Genomic DNA, 26,922 nt, shown 5'->3' on the forward strand with positions numbered 1-26,922 from the left:
AGCTCTTAAGACATTCGAGCATAATGTCTTGTGGGCTTGTGGGCCGGACGAGCCTTGACAAGCCTAAGACCCGCCGTGTTACTGGTATAACGCCGGATCAAGGTTCAACATTAATTGGACGATCGAGGATAGAGACAAGGATGGTCGCCATAACTGGGACGGACTAATCCAGGCGAAGAGTTTCTCGCCCGTTGTATTGGACCTGAGTCTATTTTATTTACTTGTATCGGGAATTGGACCCTTGATGTATGACCCAATTCCCAGAATCTTCTAGATTAGGATCCACCCACTATAAAAGGGGGGGCTCCATTGTACTAAGAGACTTTTTTTTGATTAATTAATGAATAGTACTCTTTATTGATATCATCTTTCCTTATTTGTGCTCTCCTAGAGTTTGCTAGAATATTCCTTTATTCCTTAATAAGCTTCTAGTACGGAACATTGTGGTAGCGTTTGGTAGACAGGTGGGTAGAGAACGGAACATGACACATGGGTTCCGTTCTGTGTTTGTCATGTTTTTAAGATGGAACGGAACGGGACAAAAGACTCCAGGAACGGGACACTTTGATTCATAGAAAAAGGGTGGAACGGAACAGTTTCTTAAAACTTTTGTAAGTTAAAAAATACCGCTAATTTATATTTGAAATTTTATGTATCTAAACAGTTTAAAATCACTTCTAAAATTGAAAGCACTTATTATATTTGTAGACAAAGTTAAATGAAAATCTACTTTTTCAAAAAAATCACTTAAAATAAAATCAATTATTTTTTCAAAAGTAAAATCACTTTTTGTAAGCAATGATAAACGAGCCAATTAGAGTGCGTTTGATTCAACTTATTTTGGAAAAATCACTTTTAATAAAAAAATCACTTTTAAATTCCAAAATTATTTTTTTAATCAAAATATCACTTTTTGTGTTTGTTTCAGGTGAAGCTGAAAACATATTATTTGAAACAGTTACTTTAGCTTATCATGAAAATCTATGATGATAGATGAGAGGAGATAAAAAAAGTGATTTTAATTAGAGTAGTCAAACACGAATCAACTTAATTAAAACATAATCAATTATTTTTTCAAAAGTAAAATCAGTTTTTGTAAGCAATGATAAACGAGCCAATTAGAGCGCGTTTGATTCAACTTATTTTGAAAAAATCACTTTTTAATCAAAAAATCACTTTTAAAATAAAAAAAATCACTTTTTGTCCTTGTTTCAGCTGAAGCTGAAAACAGATTATTTGAAACCGCTACTTTAGCTTATAATGAAAATCTATGATGACAGATGAGAGGAGATAAAAAACAAAAAGTGATTTTAATTAGAGTAGTCAAACACGAATTCTTAAAATCTCTTAAAAAAATTATAGTTAAAAATTAATATTTTTTAATCTAAACAAACACACTTAAAATAGCTTAAATAGATAATTAGGTTTCTGCTTTTTTCAATAGAATACTGAAACAACTTAAACAATATATAAGTGATTATTTTATGAAGTAAGCAATAACAAACGATTTCTATGCAAAATGTTCAATTGAGTTTAATTTGTTTTCCTCAATCAAATATTAAACATGCAGGGTTATATATGTAACCTAAATTATGGTTCTGTTATATTGACTTGGAGTTACCAAAAACAACACACAAATTATTATTGTCCTGTTCCATCCTGTTTTGTCCCCTTCTGTTCTGTTTTGTCCTGTTCCGTTCCGTCACCAAATTGTGTGACGGTAATAGTTTGTGGACATTAATTTTGACACCATCCTTATAGATTTTCTCACGACCCCAATCAACTACACACTGCACACTGCATTTAAGATTACAGGTCATACACATGGTACCAGTAAGTAAGTAAGAGCATCTCCAATGGTGAGATCTTATTTTGAGACTTAACTCACTTTTTGTGGGCCCAGACTGCCACATAAGATTTAAGACACTCATAAGGTCCCAATGCACATTTCACTCTAGTGGTTGAGATCTTATTTTATTTTTAACTGGACCCACGGTACCCAATATATTTATATTATTTATTTCTCTCACTATTTTTAACTTTGGTTCTGGTATTGATAGGAGAGAGAAAAAATATTATTTTATTTAAGATTCCGGATTTGAGAGTACCTGAGCTAAGGCACGGATCTTAGCTTTTGCTAAGATCTCATGCCATGTAGGATAGCTCCAATGGTGAGATCTAATAAAATCCGGATCTTATTTTAAGACCTCAAATTAAGGACTCCATTGGAGATGCTCTAACAATGCCAAGGTTTTTCTCCCTACATTTTTTTTCCGGACTTGTCTTATCCAGAGTCAACTTTCCGAGATTTTCGGATATTCTCAATTGAAGAAAAGAGATTCTATTCTATACGTTTGATATATTGCAACTCAATAAAGTTGATTTTTTTTCTGCTTCTGCTTCTCTTTTTTTTTGTAGAGAATTTACTTTTGATATGCGAATGAAACAAGGTCACATTCGTAAAAATGACATCTCATTATGCGTCAGACACTTGACGAAACAGCTTCCTTGTCCAAAACAACAACCTAGGGGTGCACATGGGTTGGGTTGGATGAATTTTGGTCAAAATAAAATCCGAACCGATCAAAATTGGCTGGGTTGGGTTGAGTTGGATTTCACGAATTTTTTCTTCGGACCCGATCCGAACCAACCCGACGAAGTTTGGATTGGGTTGGATGGATTTATTGGGTTACTATATTAAAATAATAATATATCTAAAATATTAAAAAATCTTGTAAAAATTATTATAAATTCAGAAAAAGTTATAAAAAGTACTAAATATGTTATAATACTAAATAGCATGAAAAAGACACAAAAAGTTATAGAAATAATACCACATAAATGACATATAGCCAAATATCATAAAAATATAAAACTTCATTACCAAATGACATGAAACAATCTAATATAAATAGTATCTAAAAAGTGAAAAACAACACTAAATGTCATGACACTTAGAACTTAGATGTCTCCAACATGCCAAATAACTATATATAAACATGTAACAAATAACTACGAACAAATACTCTAAGTTCAAATATGACAAATAACTACAAATACTTAAGTCTCAAAGTTTCAAAAAGTCATTACTCCGACACTAGCACTCAAAGTATGAGTAAAATTATAAAAATTATTATTATATGTATGGATTCTGGGTTGGGTTGGATGGATTTGAACTGAATCCGAAATCCGATCCAAACTTGGTTGGGTTGTAGTAAAATCCATCCGACTAACCCGATTGCCCGATCCAATCCGCATTTTTTCTATTGGATCGGATTGGGTTGAGCGGGTTCATTGGATTTAGCCGTTCACCCCTACAACAACCATATCAAACTCATCAATTTTTCTTTTCTTTTCTCTTCAATCTTCCTTATTCTCATTTCATTTTAATTTGAGTTGAAGCAGTAGCAACTTGCAATATCATGATTACTGTGAACTGTAAATAAGGTGATTTTGATTCATCTTCACAATTTCTGGGTTGCACCCTCTTTCTAAATCTTTTCTGGGTAGCTGCCACTGTTCTTAGTTTCAGGTTTTTCTCTGCTTTTGGTTAAAAGCATGAACTTGCTCTTTTGTTCATTGTGAACTTTAGCTTGATACTTGAACTGGGTCAGCATAGAGTCCCAAAAAGGTTTGATCTTTAGGCTTACCAAACGTTCTTCGTGCTTGAATGACTGATGGGTTGTGCTAGTTGGCCAAATATGCTCCTTACACAAGCTTTAAATTACTAAGTAGTGTTTTGGTGTTTAGAGGCCCACGTATCATGTGGGTAATTGAGCATACCAGAAAAATTGAAACTTTATTGCAAGAGTTCAGAATTCAGACACCCTGGATCAGTTGTTCAAGGTCTTCTGAACTTGTGGCTTAGCAAGGTTTGATTGCTTACTAGGTTTTTACTGTTAAAATTACTATTTTTTTCTTTCTCATTTATAGCTATTTGGTGAATTGGTATGTTCAGAGGGTATTAGAGATTTGGTTTGCTGGGTTTGTTTATTGTTTGAGGGTGTTGCCAAATTGAAGAATTGATGGGAATTTAAAATACAGATTCTTGGAATGCACAAGTAATGGGATTGAATATTTGTCCAAACTGCAAAGAGTTATTGGAAGGTTTTGATAGCAAACAGAAGAAAAATCTCAGGCAAATGGGTGATGACAAGTTGGTGACAGCTCTTTCTGAAAAAACAAAGGATTGGAAGGAAAATTTGGGGCAGAAATCGTCAGAAGAAGTTAGTTCTTTGCCTCGAATAGGTTAGTTCTCATCAGCTCTAAGTTGAAGTTTCTTTTATCATTAATCATATTAGGCAGTTGATGAGTATGTAGTAGCATTAAAATTGTCATTCAGTAGGTTCCGAAGATATTTTTCCTGTCCATGTCAGTCTCTTATTTTGTTTTTCAGCTGATCTAAATTTTTTGTGTTTGTGTGTGTCCCCTGAATCTTAACTAAAGGGTTATGAAGCATTAGGTTTGATATGAATTACCTCATTGGTGTCAGTTGAACATATTGCACGTTAAATAAATGCAACTTTTACATTGACTTTACTCTTTTACATAGATTTTATCCCTCTATCTTCCATTGTAACAAAAAAAAAAGATTTTATCCCTCTAGTTGTGGAAGAGTAATAGTTCTTTCAGAATCAAAACTTCATTTTTTGTTATTGCATAATCCATTGGATTTACTTCCAGCCAATGAGGGAATTAGAATGGAGATAATAGAAGTTTTGTCAATCATAGAAGGAAAAAGACTTGCATTTTCCCTGTATTGGAATGTTTAGTTTGTAGGTTTGCAGAGAAACTGCATTTGGCAATAGCAGAGCCAAGAAAATAGTTGAGGAAGGGAACTTGAGAAGAGAGAAGATGAAGACTTGAAAATGGAGGATGTTGTAGAAAGGAGATGGGGCTGACATGAAGAGAAGCATAGATTGAAAAGTGGAGAAGAGAAAAAGATTATAAAGGAGGTCTAAGAGAAGCATAGATATAGAAGTGTACAAGAGGAAAAGATGCAACATGAGGTCTATAAAGAATTGTTTCATGAATGGCCTTATTCAAAAGCCTTTTAGGCATCATTGTTTTGATGGGTCTAAGTTACTTTCTTTATGATAACAAACTAAAAACACCTTGTCCAAATTGGAATTTTCAGTTCTAGTTTCCGTTTTCTTTGTCTTTCTAAAATCTAAGTCTATAATTCCAACAGAAACATCAACAAAAGCCATTTCTCACTAATTGCAAAAAATTAGTAAAATAAAATGGGGCGTTCTGAGAAAAGAGTTGTATGTTTTTTTATATATATGAATGGGTTAAGACTTGATTTTTGCGTAGAGTTGCATGCCTACCTCCTATAGCTGTTGGCCTTGTCCCCTTGGACTATTGTTTTTAACTTGGTTCTTTCAGATTGATATGCTGTAAATATTCAATTTTTCTCTTCTCCTGAAGTTTTGGACCGTTTCATCACAGAGCCTTTTGGATCTGAGAGAAACCTGCATATGGCAGACCATGATATTATATCAATGATGGAGAAATGGGGGTCTCCAACGCATGAGCTAATGTTAGACAGGTTGTCAGAAAGTGAGAAGGTATACACAAGTGTTATATTCTGTATGCGGTCATATTTTAGAGTCTTGCTTGTGCATTTTATTCAAATTTCATATAGTTATGTCAGATCTTAACAGCTGTCATATATCTTAGTGTTTAGTGCTTTTTTTACATTAATATATCCTAAATATTCATGTTAAGGTTCTGAATCTTCATTTTGTTTATATTTGTGTTCTTTTTATTGGGGTTGATGTTACTTCTCCAGTGGCTTAGTATGCAGATACAAATACAATAGTTTTGAAACTTAATTTCTCATCTGTAAATGTATTGTTTCATTATCCTGCCCACAACGAAGTACTAAGAGTTGACCTACTTTTGAAAAGCCTTTATGTCTCTTGGTACTCCACTTATTTCTGGGTTTATTTGATAATATGAGGCATGCCTTCATAGCTTTATTTTTGACAATGTGGCCCGTATTGTGATACATGAGTCAGTTTCCAAATTCTCTTTATTGGTCACCACATTTTCTTTTGTTGTTTCTCAGCAAAAGCTGATTGCTAACCTACTGAAGAAACAGAATGATGGGACTGTTGAAGTTGATCTAGAAAAAAGTGCACCTGCTGTATCAGAATTGTTGGAGCTCCAACCTTTTGAAGAGTCAACAGTGAGCCGAAGTCTTACGTCTGATACAAAAAAATCAGCTCCCTGGTTACAAATTGCCATACTTGTGGTTGGAACTAGAGGCGATGTACAGCCTTTCCTGGCCATTGCAAAAAAACTTCAGGCATGTCTGAATATTTCCTTCCAATTCATCCTGGTGAAATGTCAACTAATTGTGATTTTTGCTATTTTTACTTGCAGGAGTATGGTCATCATGTTAGGCTGGCAACTCATGCTGATTTTGGCGCATTTGTAAAATCTTCCGGTGTAGATTTCTATCCTTTGGGTGGTGACCCTCGTGCTTTGGCAAGATGTAAGAAGTTCATTTTTGGCATTCATTAATATTTAATGATTCTCATTTCAATCTATACTTTGTTCTTGGACATGGATTGATCCTCGTTTAGCACCTTAACTTTTGTTCACCTATTCAATTTGGTTTCTAGCAAGCATGTTAGAATGTGTTGGTATCGATCTTATTGTGCAGAATTAAAATTTCTAGCATTGAGTATGAATTTTAGTATTGTATAGTGGTTAAATTTATATTTTTGCTTTCTGTTCTGGCCTAGATCTGTATATGGACCTAAAACAGATTCAAGGGTCATGGATTTCAAGTACTAGCCAGGCATCTTAAATAACATTTGCTTTATAAGGCAAGAAGGAGAGTTTCGGACAGGAAAAAAATGCTGAATTCAATTAGAAAACTTACTCACGTGATACTTAATTATGGAGGTCTTATAATCTTACTTACTCCTATGCCTTTAATCCTTGTATCATGTGAATTCCTTATTTTCAAGGTGTAAGATATTTTAAAATCACCCAAAGCCTTCATATTATACTCTCCATCATTATCCAATCTATAAACATTTACGAAATCATGACAACCATGTTCAGCAAACTAATGCTCATAAAAAGTGATATTTTCTATTTTGACACTCTTCTAATATTGGGCCAGTGACATTATTTTGAATAATTTTTTTTAATGTTATTCTTCTCTTCTCTTTCTTTTCATTATATATTATATATATTTACTAATATCTTGTTATATATAAAGCCAATGATGAGTTTTCTTCTAAAAGCTTAAGCGGTCAAGAATTTGATCCTTCTTCCATTCTTCTAATAAGAGTGGAATTTCAGAATAAGGTAGAGTGAACTTGTGGCTTGTTCATGCTTTAAGCCCAACGGACTCTTGCATTAAAGGATATGTTAGATATAAATGTATCATGAGCCTTCACATTACAACTTAGGAGAGTTGGTTCTTTTCATATGCTAATTGAGTTATTTCAATAATAGATATGGTGAGAAATAAAGGTTTAATCCCATCTAGTCCAACTGAAATATCCATCCAAAGAAAGCAGCTGAAGGCCATTATTGATTCTCTTCTTCCAGCATGCACAGCACCTGACTTGGAAACAGGCATTCCTTTCAGAGCTCAGGCTATTATTGCCAATCCTACTGCTTATGGTGAGTGGTAGTAAGATTATTGGATCTTGTCATGTATTTTTTATATTTCATTCCTTGTTTGTGTTTTATGTATCATTTTAGGTTTAATTCTAATAGTTCTTGTACCATGAAGTGCTAATGATATTGCTTGCTTCACAAGTATTATGTTTGGTGATTCTATCAATACCCATGACTTAATCTACTCTTTTTTGTGTGTACCTATTTAATTGTTGCTGCCTTGATGATATAACTAAACAATATTTATGGATTGACATATCACACTATGTTATGGCCGTACTTTTACCAAACATTTTCAAATGAACTTAATTTAGGTGGCTCTTATATTCCCTTTAATAGAACTTAAACTTTGGAGAAATTAAACGAAAATTAGGATCTTTCTAGTGACCAGTCTGGCAATAATCTAATTCATATTATATGAACTAAAGCTGTAAATTATTGCAATTATGATATATTTTCTTATGCTTCTTAATGTAATGAAAATGAAAGTTAGTATTAGAACCTGGGCTAAGCCAAACTCTACCTCAAAAGCTGGCTCAGAGGTGAGAATTTCTCTCCCATTTATAAGTACATCTAGAGCGTGGAGATCACAAACTTCTTATTCATAAAAATTCCCTTATATCTACCGGGCTGGTCAAGTCTATACCCATATCCCCATCATAGGGTACCTACAAGACAGTCATGTCAATTCTTTAATTTCAAATTTCAATGGGTGGCCCAACAATGGATTTATGATTGACTGATATCATATTTGAATTTGGGTTAGGCCTACTTCCACCCCAAAAGCTAGCTCAGAGGTGAGGACTGTCCTCCCATATATAGGTACTTCATAAGCCATATCTCTAGCAAATGTGGGATTTAACTTTAAGAGATAACTAGAAATGAGGAGAAGTGCAGTGTGCAACAAATTTGAGAAATGGGAAACAAGGTAAATGTGAAAGTCAATATATAGTTTGTCCTTATTGAAAAATAATAGGTAAATGCTGTTCTATTTTATTCCTCAGCCAAAGGCTGGTATTTATAGAGAGGATACAATTATTACTCCTTGAATTAAGGAGAGAATTACTACTCCTTGAATTAAGGAGAAAATTATTACATATAAAAAAGTCAATAATAGAATCTCTAGAATTGACTGGAAAACAATAAATACTGATATATTTTCCAACACCCCCCCTCAAGTTGGTGCATAGATATCTATCATGCCCAACTTGCCTATCAAATGCTCAAAGGTAGGTCTTGCCAAGCTCTTGGTCAGGATATCCGCAGTTTGCTGACTCGAAGTCACAAAAGGTAGACATATGATTCCAGCATCTAACTTCTCCTTTATGAAATGTCGATCAATCTCAATATGCTTGGTTCTGTCATGTTGAACTGGGTTATGAGCTATGCTAATAGCAGCTTTACTGTCGGAGTATAATTTCAATGGAAGCTCAATTTTCATCTTAAGTTCTTCTAGGACTCTATGAATCCATAATCCTTCACAAATACCTTGAGCCATAGCTCTAAACTCAGCTTCTGCACTACTTCTTGCCACAACTCCTTGTTTCTTGCTCCTCCATGTCACAAGATTACCCCAAACATAGGTACAATATCCAGAGGTTGATCTTCTATCTGTGACTGAGCCTGCCCAATCAGCATCGGTGAAGATAGACACATTTCTTTCACTAGTCTTCTTAAAAAATAAGCCTTTTCCGGGATTTCCCTTCAAATATCTCAGTATCCTATAGACTGCCTCAAGATGTTCCTCAAAAGGAGAATGCATGAACTGACTCACTGCACTAACTGAGAAAGCAATATCAGGTCGAGTGTGTGACAAATAAATCAGTTTCCCAACCAATCTTTGGTATCTTCCAGTATCAACGGGAACACTACCTTCTTCCCAAAGTTTAGCATTAGGATCCATAGGGGTATCTGCTGGACGACATCCACTCATTCCTGTTTCTTTCAATAAGTCTAGAATGTATTTCTGCTGTGAAACCACAATACCATTCTTTGATCGAGCAACCTCCATTCCAAGAAAATATCTCATGGGTCCTAAGTCCTTGATTTCAAAGTCTACTGCTAATTTCTCTTTTACTCTTGCCATTTCAACTGTATCATCTCCAGTAAGGACAATATCATCAACATAAACAATCAGGGCAGCAACTTTCCCATCATGGGAGAATTTTGTGAATAAGGTGTGGTCAGCCTGTCCTTGAGTGTACCCTTGTTTCTTCATGGACTGAGTGAATTTTTCAAACCAAGCTCTAGGGGACTGCTTTAATCCATACAAAGACCTATTTAGTTTGCATACATTTGATCCAAATTTGCTTTCAAAGCCAGGAGGAATCTCCATATATACTTCTTCTTCTAGATCACCATTAAGAAACGCATTCTTAACATCCAATTGATGTAGGGGCCAATCCAGGTTGGCAGCAAGAGATAAGAGAATTCGGACAGTGTTCAATTTTGCAACAGGAGCAAATGTCTCTGAGTAGTCTATACCATAGGTCTGAGTAAAGCCCTTCGCCACCAAGCGAGCCTTGTACCTTTCAATTGACCCATCTGAATTATACTTCACAGTAAACACCCATTTGCATCCAACTGTCTTCTTGCCATCTGGTAGTGTCATAACACTCCAAGTTTTGTTCTTTTCAAGAGCTGTCATCTCCTCAAGTACAGCTTCCCTCCACTTTGGAATTTCTAGAGCAACCTGGACATTTTTTGGAATTTCTACACTAGACAATTTTGAGGTGAAGGCAGACAGAGATGAAGACAAATTTGAATATGATATAAAATTGGAAATAGGGTGTTTAGTGCAAGATCTAACAGGTTTTCTAATGGCAACATGATCATCTATATCAGGATACAAAATACGACTCTCAGAAACAGAGATAGACTTACCTTTCATTTTCTTAGGAGGTTGATCATTCCCCGGTTCAGATTCCTGACAGTGTTGAGATGTGGACTCATTCCTTTCTTTGTGGTGCTTTTTCACATAAACCTTCCCTTTCCAAGTCCTGTTTCCTACTTCAAATCTGTTCTCTTTAAGTGACTCATTATTTTGTGGCATTTTAATTAGATCATCATCATCCCTATTGTCAAGATTCTCATTGGTTTCTTCATGAGAAAATGTAGGCTCTGATTCCTCAAGTTCCTTACTCATAACAGGAGTAGGATCAGATAGAGTATCTTGGCCATTTTCTGTTGGTGCAGAACTATAAGTCTTAGAGCTTTGTGGTACAGGCAAAGATAATTTATTTAAAAAACTCATGTCCTCAATTTGAAACGAGTCTTCCTTTATATCCCCCCCTTGAAGATGAGTGTCATTAAAAAAAGGTTTATTTTCAAAAAACGTAACGTCCATAGTGACAAACATTTTCTTGTTTTTTGGATCAAAACATTTATACCCCTTTTGGGTTGGGGAGTATCCAACAAAAACACATTTTATAGCACGTGGTTCAAGTTTTCCAACATTTTTATGTTCATGAACAAAGGCTATGCAACCAAAGATTTTTAATGTCAAATCAGTTGAAACACGAGTACTAGGAAAACATTCTTTGAAAGTATTAATTGGAGTTTGGAAATTGAGAACTTTGGAGGGCATTCTATTAATTAAATATGCCGCTGTTAAAACAGCTTCGCCCCACAAATAGTTTGGTACTTTACTTGAGAAAAGTAATGCTCTAGCAACCTCCAATAAATGTCTATTTTTTCTTTCAGCAACTCCATTTTGTTGAGGAGTATTAGGACATGAACTTTGATGTACAATCCCATTTTTTAGGAAAAAATCATCCAAAATAGTGTTAAAATATTCTTTGCCATTATCACTTCTAAAGACTTGAATATTTGTTTGATATTGGTTCTGCACCATTGTACAAAAATCCTTTACAGCCCGACAAACATCTGATTTCCCCTTTAACAAGTACACCCAACATACTCTTGAATGGTCATCTATAAATGTGATGAACCATTTTTTAAGAGAAAGTGTACTTGTACGGTTAGGGCCCCAAACATCACTGTGAACAATAGAAAAAGGTTTTGATGGTTTATATGGCTGTATTGGAAATTGGGAACGATGATGCTTTGCAAACTCACATGCTTCACATTTAAGCAAAGAAAGGTTCTTATTATAAAATAACTTAGGAAACAAGTGTTTTAAGTAATGAAAACTAGGATGACCTAATCGTAAATGCCATAACATAACGTTGTCATCATTATTATTCAAAACAAAAAAGGATTCAAAGCAGGAACTTATTGTTTTTGGAGGTAGTTGTGATGCAGATCCAATGTCAAGGTAGTAGAGTCCTCCACTCTCCTTAGCACTGCCAATCATCTTCCCCGAGTTCAAATCCTGAAAGACACAGTGAGAACGGAAAAAATTGGTTTGACAATTTATATCTCGGGTTAATTTACTAACAGACATTAAATTACAGGATAAGTTTGGAACATGAAGGACATCGTTAAGAGTTAACACTGGAGACAACACAACTGACCCTTTACCTGCAATGGCTGAAAAAGAGCCATCTGCAATTTTTATTTTTTGATTACCTGCACATGGACTATATGAAGAAAACAAGGTGGATTCACTTGTCATGTGATCCGAGGCACCTGAATCTAATATCCAAGTATGACTGGGACTGACACTAAGACATGCAGAATTACCTTTTGTTGCTATAGAGCAAGAAGGGGTTGAAGACTCGAGGAGTTTGAGCAGTTTGTCTAGTTGTTCCGTAGTGAGCGGAAGCTGAGTCGAAGAGGATTGCTGCCCTTGATCAGAATTACTTGCTTGAAATGCACGACGACCTTTCTTCTTCCAGCTAGGAGGTTTTCCTATGAGCTTCCAACAATTTTCACGTGTGTGCCATTCGCGCTTGCAGTGATCGCACCAAGGAACTTTTTCTGACCTTTTTCCCTCGCCGAGGTTCCTAGTAGCCAGAGCAGAGCCTTCAGATTCAGAACTTCGTGGTGTCTTGCCCATCATAATTCCTTGTCGTGCCTCCTCCCTTCTGATTTCTGCAAAAGTTTCACGAAGAGTTGGCAATGGTATTTTTCCTAAAACTCGACCCCTTACCTCATCAAGGTCTGTATTTAGCCCAGCAAGAAACATGAAGACACGATCATTTTCTTGCCTCTTGAGAAACAGAACACTATCTTCTGTACACCTCCAATTGTCATCATAACAGAGATCTAATTCTTGCCACAGGGTCAACAACTCATTGTAATAAGCAGTTACACTCCTGTCACCTTGTTTAGCCTGCCATAACTTTGATTTTAAACCAAAAATTTGGGAGGAGTTTTGAATATCAGAGTATGTTTCCTTAACAGCTTCCCACACATCCTTTGCAGAAGGCAAAAACATGTAAGGCTTACCTATTCCAGTTTCCATAGAGCTTACCAACCAAGCAATAATCAAGGAGTTTTCAGATTTCCATTGTTTGTAACGAGGGTCTCCGCTTGTTGGTTCAGCTACTGCTCCTGTTAAAAAACCAAGCTTCCCTTTGCTATCCAATACCAAGCGAACGGTTTGGGCCCATTCATTATAGTTCTTCCCATTCATCTTAGGAATATTGACCTTGAGGGAGTATGAGGAACCCTCTTGGTCATTGCAACCTATATTGACATTACTGTCACCATAAACACTGTTGTTTCTGTTTTCATTGTTGCCGTCATTACCGCCACTGTTTGTGACGAACTTTGGTGTGCCATCTCCACGACCACCACCATTACCGCGGCCACCGCCGTCTCCTTTGCCACCGCCATCACCGCTGTTGACGCCCGAGTCAAGTGATTGTTCGCCGTGGTTGGCTGTGGATCCGGTGTAGGCCTCTGCTATGGAGGGCCACCTATTGCGACCTGCCATAGGAGGCTAAATGGGTATGTGAAACGGGTCGGGGAAGGAAATAGGTTGATCAGACTAGCTGTGGAAAGCTCTACAGTAGAAGTCCCAACCTAGGGCTCTTGATACCATATTGAAAAATAATAGGTAAATGCTGTTCTATTTTATTCCTCAGCCAAAGGCTGGTATTTATAGAGAGGATACAATTATTACTCCTTGAATTAAGGAGAGAATTACTACTCCTTGAATTAAGGAGAAAATTATTACATATAAAAAAGTCAATAATAGAATCTCTAGAATTGACTGGAAAACAATAAATACTGATATATTTTCCAACAGTCCTCCTAGTCTTTCTTTATCTTTTTTAAATACCCTTTATATATCTATTCTACTCAAATTTATATTAACAGAAAGTATTAAGTGACCCTATCCTTCAGAAGGAAAAAATATAAACTTGGAGCCACAAAGGTGACTGCCAAATTAACTGTCAGAAATTCAAGGTCATTCATTTGAAAAGCATGAAGGACGATGAAATTGTTTTCTAAAAATTGTTTCTCAAAATCATGAGTTATTGACTTGCATATTCTTTCATCCTTTTTTTTCTTAATGCTTATTATACAAATGTATCCATTTTTGTTTATTTCATAACTTCATTTGTACATCTGTCTGGTGCATGGTTTTTGTGAATAAAATAGATAGAATTATATGTTATGTTCTGGCTTGCAGGGCATGCGCATGTTGCTGAAGCCCTTGGGGTACCCCTACACATCTTCTTTACAATGCCTTGGACGTGAGTTTAAATTGTTACACCATTGAGTGGAAATTTCAATATTAGGTCACTTTTAATACGATGGGAAGATATATGCTTTATGCAAGATATAATATTATACTTGATTTTTCATTTGAAATATTAAAATCAACAACTTTGAATATAGACAATACAAATTCCTTTTTTATCCACAACATTCCACAAAACCTCTCTAGAAACCTATGTCATAAGCAAATCAATGAAAACTTTGTGTAAATCTTGTTGATAACTCTAATATCTATCCATGAATCTCGGTAGCAGATATGTTTCTTTCATAGTGAACCTCCCAACATAAAACCGAATTGCTCTTTTGTCGCGTGGGTCTCTTGTCTTAATATATGCAGATCCACTCTTTCCTACTGCTTCATATTATGAGCTTTTCTTCCCTAAATTTGTGCAGTTCTGTATGTTACCTTGTTCTTAAAGTTTGGTTTTAAAGTGCTTCTCGTCCATTCGTCTGCCAAGCTCTTATACCTCATAATCTTGGTCGACAACTTACACCATGTTTAGATTCACTTTTAATCCTCACAAAATCACTTCTCTCCCCACAAAAGCCACTCTTAGTTACATCTCCCAGAATCACTTCTCCCTCAAACTTGGAAATCTACTGAGTTCTCAAATACACACTTAATGAGCTATCTTGTGCCTTTGTCTTAACCCTAGTTTTATTATCTGGTCCAACTTCAATGCTATTATCCATCCTTTTCAATATTCCCTTAACCTCAAATTCTTGAATGCTTTGATGGAAAATATAATTTTGTTCCTCGTCTATGGTGTTAAATCTGAGTTAAATGATACTTTTATCCTTCATTTAATTTAAGAAAGCAATTCTTCCGTCTTTCCTTGATATGTCGCCGCTGACCAAGACTTTTCCCTTGTCATCATTAGTGACTACCTTTAGTAGTTTAAATTTGTCATGATACTAGTTAAAGATTATTTTACACCATCATGCAGACATGTACTCACCTATTATTAAAAGAGTTTGACTATTCAGGTGGTTTTTACCATGGTCAAACACTTTTAATGACAAGTCAACACTTGATTGGATGATAATTTTTTTTACAGACAGTGGATCAAAATTAAAGTACTCAATAGAGTATGGTTTTATTAAATCAGATGCCTTCTTAGTTTCATTTTACATTTTTACTTCACAATTCGCATAAAAAAGCTTATGATTGATTGTATCTTCCGATACCCCTCCCTCCAGTTCCGTGGATAAACTCTCAATTTTAAACATGGCCTACAAAGCTTAGTCCTGTATTAGTTTTGATATTTTGCATCATCTATTTATTGTTCTTTCTAAATTTGTTTTGAGGTCACTTAAATTTTTTTCTATAGGCAGGCCGACATATGAGTTCCCACACCCCTTGGCACCCGTTCCTCAAAGTGCTGGTTATTGGGTATGTCATTTTTTGAAGCTATTTGTTCCTATCTGAATTTGGTTATTTTATGTGTTGAGAACCTAAGCAGAAACTGAAAAACTGAATAGAAATTATCATTGAATCAAAGGTGTAATTACAAGAGTGATTCTCAGTATTTATACTTGAGAGAGTAGCTTGCTAAACAAGCTATCTAGACTAACCATAGTTCTAACTGAACTAACTAGAGTTGACAGCTGGCTAACCAGGGTTAACAACTAACCGCAACTGACTATAACAAACTCATAACAAACATTGAGTTTAACTGCCTTATACTCTAATAGACCCCCTCAAACTCAAGGTGGTTGAGAAAGAAATTTCTCAAACACATTGAGTAGGAGAAAGAGGTTTAGTAAAAATGTTAGCTAGCTGGTCAATAGAGGGAATATGGGTCACAAACAGTGACTTGTTGAGAACCTTCTCCCTGACAAAGAAAATGTCAAGCTCCATGTGTTTAGTTCTAGTATGAAGAACAGGATTATGAGTTAGAGCTACTGCCCCCATGTTGTCACAGTAGATCTTTGGTGTCTGAAAAGGAATATGAAGCTCTTGTAGAAGAGATTGGATCCAAAGAAGCTCTGCAGAAGTGTTGGCCAGGCTTCTATATTCTGCCTCTGTACTGGAACCAGTGTTTGTTTCTTGGAGCACCAAGACACCAAGTTTGGACCAAAAAACACACAAGAACCAGAGGTTGATCGCCTATCATCTGGATCTGATCCCCAATCAGCATCACAGAAGGCAACAAGAGGGACTGGTTGAGAAAGAGAACAAGGCTTGATCAACAAACCATGATGGCTGGTTGCCTTAAGATATCTGAGAATCCGTTTGACAGCTTTCCAGTGCTCTTCTAAAGGCTGACTGAGAAATTGGCACACTTTATTCACAGAGAAACTGATCTCAGGTCTGGTTAGAGTTGCATACTGCAATGCCCCAACAATAGACCTATAGAGTGTTGGATTATCAAAGTAATCAGCACCATATTTACTAAGTCTAGCACCACCAACCATAGGAGTGGAGATACCTTTAGCTTCTGCCATATCTGCTCTCTCCAATAAATCTCCAATGTATTTAGATTGAGTGAGAAGCAAGGATCCATTTTGTAAATGATGCACCTGAACCCCTAGAAAATAATCCAACTTACCCAGCTGCTTGAGTGAGAATTCTGAGTTCAAATTCTGAACAATTTTCTGAACCAATGTCAAGGAGCTACCAGTGATGATGATATCATCAACATAGACTAGGACATAAATGCAGCAGGAACTAGTATGAAAGGTGAATAGAGAAGGATCACAGCAACTTGGCTTGAACCCAAACTTGACTAATGCTGCCTTAAGCCTCTCAAACCAGGCCCTTGGGGCCTGTTTGAGGCCATAAAGTGCCTTATTTAGCTTGCAAACTAAGGACTTGTCAGCATTCTGAAATCCTGGTGGCTGAACCATGTAGACTTCTTCCTCAAGAGCACCATTGAGGAAGGCATTATTAACATCCAGCTGATGAATATGCCACTTCTTAGTCACAGCCAAGGAAAGAATCAACCTTATGGTGATAGGTTTCACCACAGGAGAGAAGGTTTCTGAGTAATCAAAACCCTGTACTTGATGATAACCCTTTGCTACTAATCTAGCCTTGTATCTGTTAATAGAACCATCAGCATTTTCTTTAATCCGAAACACCCACTTGCAGCCTATTGGTTGTCTATGAGAAGGAAGAGGAACCAAGGTCCAAGTATTATTAGCCTGCAATGCATCATACTCAGCTTGCATAGCTGCAAGCCATTTAGGATCCTTCAAGGCCTGCTTTGTAGTGGTAGGCTCAACTTGAGTGAGCAAGAGAGTAGGAAATTGTCTTGGCATGACAATACCAGACTTGGATCTGGTTTGCATAGGATGAGCATTAGTTGAAGCAGTAACAATAGGAACAGCAGCAGGTACTGCTGCAGAACCAGAAGGTGCAGAAGATGATGCTGCAGTAGGTTGAGCAGGTGTCCCTTGAACTGGTAATGGTGAAGACTGAGGAGTGACAGGTTGAGGAGAGGGAAGAATAGGAGAAGGCTGTATATGAGTAGTGAGAGGAGGTGTCTGAAAAAGAGGGATCACAGAAGAAAGTCCCTGTTTATCCAAAACAGAACTGAATGATGTAGGGAACAACTCAGGATAAGGGAATCTAAATTCATTAAAAAGAACATCCTTAGAAACAAAAATCCTACCCTCATCATCTAAGCATTTATACCCTTTGTGAGAGGAAGAGTATCCCAAAAAGACACACTCCTTGGACCTGAGAGACAGCTTGGACTGATTGTATGGTCTAAGAAATGGATAGCATGCACTTCCAAAAACTTTGAGAAACTTGTAATCTGGATGAGTTTTGTGGAGAAGAAAGTATGGACTAACATTTCCTAGAACAGAAGTAGGAAGCCTATTGATAAGATAAACTGCAGTTAAGAAGGCATGATCCCAATACTGAGATGGCATATGAGCTGCAGCTAACAAAGAAAGACCTGTCTCAACAATATGCCAATGTTTCCTTTCTACTGTGCCATTTTGGTGATGAGTATGAGGACAAGTGAGCCTATGGACAATCCCTAATGAAGCAAAATGAGAAGTAAGAGGTTTAAATTCTGTGCCATTGTCAGTCTGAACAGATTTTAGTTTGAGATTAAACTGCAATTCAACCATTTTCTGAAACTGAACAAAAACACTACAAGTTTCAGATTTCTTTCTTAATTGATAAATCCATGTAAAACGAGTGTAAGCATCAACACATGTAAGGAAGTAAGTATAACCAGAAGATGACTCAACTGAGGCAGGACCCCATAAGTGCAAAAATAAGTTCTAAAGGAACAGTATAAGTAGTATGAGAAGAAGTAGAAGGTAGTCTATGAGACTTGGCCAAACAACAAGAAGTACAAACTGAAAACTTTGTTTTATTAGGTATGGGAATATTACAATGAGATAGTGCTGAAAGTAAAGCCTCATGATGAGGATGCCCTAATCTACCATGCCATAGATCATAAGTAGTAGGCACTACAGTGGTAGTATCTAAGGAATTTATTGAAGAAACAGTAGAAGTAGAAGCAGGTAAACAAGTAGAGAAAACAGAAGCTTGAGCTACATCATCAGATTTAGGTTCCTTGAAGAAATTGGAGGAATGCATGCTATCAAAGGAGTATAAACCATCTTGTCCAAGAGTCCCTCGAAGAAGCACTTTAGAGGTGGCCTGAGATTTCACAACACAATGATAAGGATGAAATTCAAAGAAAACATGATAATCTTTAGCAAACTTACTAACACTAACTAGATTCTTGGTTATAGAGGGAACAAGTAGAAGATGTTTGAGTATAAATTGTGTGTGTGCATTATAAGGAGAAAGAAAAGAAGCTGAACCAACAGAATGAATAGGTAAACCTTGGCCATTCCCCATGTAAACATGATCATTACCAGTCAAAGAAACACTGTCATTGACCACTGAGGCATCATTGGTCACATGATTTGTAGCTCCAGAATCTGGAAACCAATTGCTCAAATCAGAAGCTCCAGAAGTTGATGCTCCAGAAGATGAAGCTGGGAGGCCAGTGAGCATGGCCTGAGGTGGCCTGGCAGGAGAAAGGGAAGGCCTATGAGCTCCTGAAAACTGTGCAGAATACAGAGGATGTGGCATTCCATAACCAGGCATGCCAGATGCACTACCAAACATAGATCCATGACCAGGAAATTGAGGCACAACTCCATACTGTGAAGGAAACTGAGACATGCCAAAATAAGGTGGTAAGCCAAACTGAGGAATCATCATCTGAGGAAGTGCAGCACCAAATTGCGCTGCCATAGCATAAGGAGAAGCAGGGAAAGCAGACTGCTTCCCAGGCATGCCAGATGGAGAAGAATTGCCATTGCCACGATGATAGCAGATGCTAGCATCATGGCCCCACTTATTGCAGATCTGACATTGGACATTGCGTCCACCACCGCGACCTCTACCAGAACGACCACCAGAGCGGCCATCGTAGCCTCCACGATTCCGATCATCATAGGAGTAATCATCGTAGCCTTGACGACTGCGACCCTCATACTTGCGATCCTCATATCGCTGACCTTGTGAGGAAGAAGACGACTCAGAACCAGAGGCGGAACCAGTGGTGAGGTTCACCGCCGGTGTCGGTGCCGGAGAAGACGACGAAGGCGGCGCAGCAACTTGAGTAAGAAGCGCTGAAACTGGAGTGTCAGATAACTGACGCTTGCGCGCACGCTCCATGCGAGCCTCATGAGCGATGATCATTCCTTCAACTTGCGATATTGGACAAGGATCATCGCGATTATAGATGACAGTCATAACAGAGGAAAATTCCTCATGAAGTCCATCGAAAATGGCTTCCAGTTGCTCGCGATGACTAACAGGATCTCCAATCGAAACCAAAGCGTTGACAATCGTCTTGATCCGCTTGAGATACTCGCTGATAGTCTTCGAGCCCTTGGTGATTGTGCGTAACTCCGTTCGAAGCTGCGTCGATTGCGCATGAAAGAACTCGAGAATCTGCTCCCAAATCTCCCAGGACTGCTTGCAATTCACCACAGTAGGAAGAACAGAGTCAGAAAGAGACGAAAGAAGTCATGTAAACAATGCTGAATCTTGCTGAATCCAGTTCGTGTAAGCTGGATTCTCAGTAGCGCTCACTCGATCTTCTTCAGAGAGAAAACGAGGAGGAATTTCTGGATCTTCCAGAAAGCTCTGCAATCGATGAGAACGAACAACGCCTTCAACAATTTGGCGCCAAGAACGAAAAATCGTATCATCAGGCTTGATCGAAATTTTGTGTGCTAAACCATTGGTAACACTGTGCTGTGCTCCTGGATTTGCTGGAATTTCAGCCATGGCTGAAGAAGAAGAAGAAAATCACAAGAATCGAAGAAGAAAATCACAAGGATCTAACCGTGCTCATGATACCATGTTGAGAACCTAAGCAGAAACTGAAAAACTGAATAGAAATTATCATTGAATCAAAGGTGTAATTACAAGAGTGATTCTCAGTATTTATACTTGAGAGAGTAGCTTGCTAAACAAGCTATCTAGACTAACCATAGTTCTAACTGAACTAACTAGAGTTGACAGCTGGCTAACCAGGGTTAACAACTAACCGCAACTGACTATAACAAACTCATAACAAACATTGAGTTTAACTGCCTTATACTCTAATATTATGAATAAATTAATGTGTTAAATACCAATAATCCTGTTTCAATATTTCCTTGCGCTTCCAGCTGTCCTATATGATTGTGGATCTACTGATATGGTGGGGGATTCGAGGAATTATCAATGACTTCAGGAAAAGGAAATTGAAGCTTCCTCCTATTGCTTACTTCAGTATGTACCATGGATCAATATCCAACCTGCCTACTGGCTATATGTGGAGTCCTCATGTTGTTCCGAAACCTAGCGGTATGGAATGGATGTAATAATAACAGTTATATAATCCAATGTTGTCCTCTCTGTACTTTTTAAATCAATAATCATTTTTTACATTCAGTCATTAAAGTATGAAAACATTCATCAGTTGTTATTTTCTAGTGTACCCTCCTCAGTCACAATTACTTCTGACTTGGATTTACTTTGATATAGATTATTTGAATTGTTAATACATAAATTTATTTGGTGTAATTAAATAATTAGATGTACAGTTTAACTACAATGCTTCAGATTCGGTTCTTCAAAACCCCAAATTGTGCAATTATATTAAGTGCAGAACACATTTTCTGTTGATGAAGTACCACCATTCGTAAAGAATGCCTGTCTTTATATTTAATTGTATGTTTTGCTTGCTGTCAAATGTGTTTTCAGGACTAATGATACTTAACAAATTTGCAGACTGGAGCCCTTTAGTTGATGTTGTTGGTTATTGTTTCTTAACCCTTGGATCAAAGTATCAACCACGGGAAGATTTTGTCCAATGGATGCAGAAAGGATCAGAACCTTTATATTTTGGGTTTGGAAGCATGGTATGGCTACTTCTCTTGATATGAATAATTTTATATGAAGAAATTTGTGGTTTGATTTTTTGATTTAATATTTACTTTTTTGGCTTAATTGCATTTGTGATCCTCTTAGTTTAGACTATGTGGTTTTGGTCCCTCTTGTTTCTATCGAGCTAATCAAGTCCCTCTAGTTTTGAAACTAAGCAAAATTTAGCCCCTCTCAATTTTCATATGCATAAAATCATGAAATCTTTATTTTCTTTTTAAATATTTTAGGGTTTGTGTTGGATTTGATAGATGATATGATTTTAAAAGTTAAAAAATTTGTGAAAATTTGGAAGGATGTGAGATTAAGGTTTTAAGAGGTGGAAAATTGGGAATTTTTAATTTTTGAATGAAATTTAATAATTTGATTAGTGAGCTGACGGGAATAGCGTCTACCATGATTAAATTGATTTGATTTGTGATTATTTTTCTCTTGAAAATAAGAATTTGAGAGTTTTAAGTTGAATAATAATGATATGAGGAGTTGATTTGCAACAATTAAAAAGTTGAGGGGCTAATCTGCTAAAAGTTTATTGGGGGATTAAAATAACCTATAGTCAAAACTAAGGGGACCAAAAGTGCAAATAAGCCTTTTTCCTTTTGGATCTTAGGTATATTACTACCACCCCTTGGCTTTTAACTCTGTATCCAAAGAAATAAACAATGGATGTGATTTTGCATCTAACTAAAAATGCAACACTGGTGTCTGTCCTTTGCATGTCTATACGGTCGTACACAACTACAAATTAAATTTCACTTTACACCGAAGTAGCTTCTCAAAAAAAGGATGCATGGGAAAAATTGAAAAATTGTTGAAATCCTTGACATCTCATATTTGGATAATCAATGATCCTTGTACTCTTCATCAGTTGCATGTTGATCAGTAGAGAGGCTTTGCATTTATATTATAGAATGAGTCTTATTATTTATCTTGTGGCCATAAACAGTTTCAGATAAACTCTAAAGCTTGTATACTTGGCATGTTATGGTTTTGTACGGTTATGAAATTTTTCTAATGTAATTTGGGGTCCTTTAAATGAACATATTCTATTTGACTTTGTTAGCCTCTTGAAGATCCTAAAAGAGCTACTGATGTTATACTAGAAGCATTGAAGGATACAGAACAACGGGGAATAATTGACCGTGGCTGGGGAAACCTAGGGAACTGTAAGTATTTTCCTTCAATTTCATTCTGTTTGTTTCCTTTATTCTAAATACTCATTGTTGTGGATGATCTTATATTTATTGTTGGCTTGTTCTTCTGGCATTCGATTGTATGTCGGTGGCAATGACTGAATGTGATACTTAATGTTAAATACTGGGGTAGTTGAGTGTTTTCTCTTCTTTCTCCATTATTTTGATGGTTCTTCCATATTTCTATGAGTTCGTAGCACAGCAATTTGCACTACATAATAGTTTGATTGATATTCTCATTCTTCAGTGTCATACTTTTTTTATTCTTTGGAATTGGAAAGTCCTCTTATAAGGGAGGACCTTTAAAACTAAATTTCAAATTAATCAGGGATACATACATACTAGCATTTATAAAATTTCACTCCCTAAAGTAATAATTTATAAGGAAGAAGGGAAGAAATTAACACCTTAAGATTGAAGCATTCACCCAAATTTTAACTTGGAAATGGAACATATCAGCACATTTTGATGAAAAACCTTAATGACACCCATTCAGATATTTTTCTATAACTTGTGTGTAGTAGAACTAAGATTACCTGCCTCCTCTTCCTTATCGTCATTAGGTTAAATTTTGTTCCATACGTTTAGATACTAATTGTTTCTCTTGCATTATGTTTTCCATTATGCAGTGGCAGAAGTTCCTGACAATGTATTCCTTCTAGAGGAATGTCCTCATGACTGGTTGTTTCCTCATTGTTCAGCAGTGGTGAGTTTCAATGTTTGTGTTTCTTTTGGGTTATTTCAGAAAGAGAATGTTTTAGAGTGGGTAATATGGATTTACATTTTCTTTATTATTTGATTCTGTCGCTACATTTCTTTCCGAAACCATAATTTAGATGTTAAAATTCTTTCTACCAAAAAAGATAAGACTATGAAGCACAAACATTTATTTCTCCTTGAGGTGTTGAAGTGTCAAACACATTTCCGACACTGACACCCGTATGATTCGTATCAGATATGAAGCATCAGGTGTCATATTAAAAATTTAATTTTTACCAAGTAGGACACTTAACCAACGTAGCTTAGACACATAGCCAACATTTATTTTAAATATCTGTAAAAAGTATAAATTACGAAGTAAGTTAAATACCTAAATAATGTTAAAGGTCTCCAGCATAATTCATTTGGAATTGAGACTTCTTCCTTTATTCATCTATGTACCCCACACGTGTAAACATGAGCTAAACATCTTGCACTTGTATTTTTTGAAAGAGTACATTAACAATTTATATCTTGAAATTTGTTCATGTACATACTCCTAAAAAGCAAGTGGGAGTATGTTAGCATTGTCTGTATTGGTGTGTTTGTGTCGTGTTTGGTGTGTGTGCTATAGGCTAAGAAAAGAACGGCTGGGGAGGTTGGTGTGGAATGTGAACTTTATATCTGACCACAAAATAAATAAAATTTACCTGAGGTATTTTGGTACAAAAAATGCAGGTGCATCATGGTGGTGCGGGAACCACGGCTACAGGACTAAAAGCTGGGGTAATGTTCAATAGTGTAATTACTAAAGAAATTTTCCTTTTTGTTAATCCAGGGATCTAGTTATTAATGTCTCAGGATTATGCTTTCTTGATTACTTATGATTTCTTTAGTTGCATCTAATATAAAACATGAGCGTATTTGCTTTCTTTTTCTCATTTTTTTCTAACGTCAATACCATAACTCAACAGTGTCCAACAACCATCATCCCATTTTTCGGAGATCAGTTCTTTTGGGGAGATAGGATTTATCAGAAAGGACTTGGACCAGCCCCTATACCAATATCTCAGCTCAGTCTTGAACATTTATCAAATGCCATAAAATTCATGCTCCAGCCTGAGGTAACTTCCAATTCTACGCAATTTTCATCACTCCCAAATTCAAAAATATGTGAATAAGCATTGAATTTAAGTATCGTGAAATTCTTTTGTAAGTACATACACTCCTTGTCACCCCTTGATATACGGAGGGACGGATCTATATTATAGAGTAGGGGGAATTGCCCCCACAACAATTTCTCATACCCTACTAATTATATATTAGAGTAATAGTATATTAGGTACTAATATATTTTGTACTAATATTATAGTTTCCCTCACACTATTATACTGCCCCCAACCAAATACCATATGCCCCCACGGACTTATACAGTTATACATCGTCACATTAATCAATTTTTATTGGTATTAGTGCAGACCCAGACTTCCAGTCACCTCACATGGTGAAATTCTATCGTATGAAAATTTTCTGATGTTTCCTCATATTGATTTTTTTTGTCTATCTTCACATGTATGTATTAAACAGGTAAAGTTGAGACCTTTTAATTGTTTATGAAGAACAGATAGACACAAAATAACAACATGAAGGAACATGAGAGGGTTTTCACATGAAAGGTTCACAATCTGATGTTATCATGTTTCATGAGAATCTAATAGAGTAGCTCACCGGTTAGCTGAAAAATCAATATGTTGGATTTTTGTTTGCATTGTATTAGATAATCCTCCTCGGGATTGTAGAGATGAGTTTGATTTACGAGGTCTGCCATAGTTTATCACTTTTGTTTCTAGATATTTGACCCCCCTTTTAACAAAAAGAAAATCTGTGTTAAAATCTCTTGTAATATTGTCTTCACGAGGTAAAATTTCTGGATCTGGTGTGTTCGGTTGGACTATGATTTTATTTGGAACTTGATAATTTAGTTAGCCTAGTAAATTGATGGTGGTATTAAGTGTATCTATGTTAGGGTTCTAAATTGTAGTCAGTGGGACTATTGTGTTTGAGTCTGGGTTTGATTTATCTGTGTGCTTTTGTTACTTGTTTTGGTATTGAGTTGCTTTTGTTATTTGAGTTGGGTTTATGTTGGCTTTTAGCAGGGTTAGTTTATTATAAACTCTCCTTACTCCTTACTCCTTAGGTTAGAGTATGATTTGAGTCTTAAATTTGAAAAAAAGGGTTTCATTTCATCCTTGGAAAGGATTCTCCCTTGAAAGAAGGATCTCCTTCTTGTGAATCCATTAGGATTGTTTTCGCATCCCTCTCTATCTCTTCTCTCTTATTTTATTTTCCAGTTTATATATTCAAAAAATACCAAAAAGGTATTCCTTTTCTCCTCCTTAACCTTTAACCTTGTGGCTGATACGGTTTTCTAAATTCCAACAATCTATTTTCTGGTTTGTACAGAAACCAGTCTTTTTCTCTTATTATTTTGTTGAATGTAATTGTACATGCCAAAATTCTTTAGGAGTTGATAGTGAATTGAAGTAAGCTAGAATAGCATATCATACTAGGGGAAGCAAAGACAATAAATTTTGGGACATACAAACTCTAGTTACATTCAGGCTTTTATTTTTTCACTTTTTATCTGTAGTTTCAGATGTTCATAAATAGTGTAATACTGTTGGTTTACAAAGACATTATGGTAATGGAATATTAAAATGTTCAGGTAAAATCTCGAGCAATGGAAATTGCTAAGTTGATTGAGAATGAAGATGGTGTTACTGCTGCAGTTGATGCATTTCACCGCCATCTACCAACTCAGCTACCACTGCCAACTCCATCTCCAATGGAGGAGAACTATCCAGATCCTTTTCAGTGGTTTTTTCTCCATCTTGCAAAGTGGTGTTGTTTGCCTTGTGGTGGTGTATAGTTTTTCTTTTCTTAACTATATTTTTTTATTCACTGTATAATTATATTTTATAGATTTCCACTTTTTCAGAAGGGCTGCCACAATAGTTTGCTGAATATTTCATTCATTTTATTCGTCTTTTTGTAAGGTGAGGGGTTCTAAAGAAGGTTCTGATTAACAGAATTGAGGGCACTTGTAATGAGAAGATTGGGTTGTGACTTGTGTTGTGAATGCTACCATATTACATTTTGGCATTCTTATTTTATTTACTATTGTTTACGTCTTTGTTTCTTGATTTAATACTAGTAATCCAGTTCAGTCTAATACAGGCTCTGCCCTTGTAGTTTATGATTTTTGACCTTTGCTTGCTGAAGCTTCAAGTCTCCGCTGGGCTATGGCCCCGTTTGGAAGAGCTTATTTGA

At 36.2% G+C, this 26,922-nt stretch overlaps 1 protein-coding gene across 4 annotated transcripts; it reads left to right on the forward strand.

Moving 5' to 3' along the window:
• Window positions 1-3,329: 3,329 nt before the first annotated feature.
• Window positions 3,330-26,779, forward strand: LOC130738150 (sterol 3-beta-glucosyltransferase UGT80B1-like). 4 transcript variants are annotated; one of them, XM_057590069.1, is made up of 15 exons: window positions 3,330-3,872; window positions 4,045-4,248; window positions 5,452-5,570; window positions 6,107-6,313; window positions 6,391-6,502; window positions 7,480-7,650; window positions 14,192-14,255; window positions 15,616-15,673; window positions 20,944-21,121; window positions 21,521-21,678; window positions 22,764-22,866; window positions 23,523-23,599; window positions 24,331-24,378; window positions 24,567-24,716; window positions 26,318-26,779. In XM_057590069.1, the coding sequence occupies exons 2-15, from the start codon at window positions 4,065-4,067 to the stop codon at window positions 26,519-26,521; spliced, it is 1,833 nt and encodes a 610-aa protein (XP_057446052.1). In that variant the 5' UTR covers window positions 3,330-3,872; window positions 4,045-4,064; the 3' UTR covers window positions 26,522-26,779. The 4 variants fall into 4 exon arrangements, with proteins under 4 accessions (XP_057446052.1, XP_057446049.1, XP_057446051.1 ...); XM_057590066.1 differs by having other exon boundaries at window positions 3,331-3,872; window positions 6,074-6,313; XM_057590068.1 differs by having other exon boundaries at window positions 3,334-3,872; window positions 6,074-6,313; window positions 21,548-21,678.
• Window positions 26,780-26,922: the final 143 nt, after the last annotated feature.

Source organism: Lotus japonicus, chromosome 2 (genome assembly GCF_012489685.1).
Source record: "Lotus japonicus ecotype B-129 chromosome 2, LjGifu_v1.2".
In the NCBI taxonomy this organism is placed as follows: Eukaryota; Viridiplantae; Streptophyta; class Magnoliopsida; order Fabales; family Fabaceae; genus Lotus; species Lotus japonicus.

Excerpts from the sequence above, each read along its gene's own strand:
- LOC130738150 (XM_057590066.1), top strand. The coding sequence starts at position 4,065 with ATGGGATTGAATATTTGTCCAAACTGCAAAGAGTTATTGGAAGGTTTT. Across the intron at positions 21,122-21,520 it reads TGTTGTTCCGAAACCTAGCG|GACTAATGATACTTAACAAA; the intron begins GTATGGAATGGA and ends ATGTGTTTTCAG. Across the intron at positions 22,867-23,522 it reads CTGGGGAAACCTAGGGAACT|TGGCAGAAGTTCCTGACAAT; the intron begins GTAAGTATTTTC and ends TCCATTATGCAG.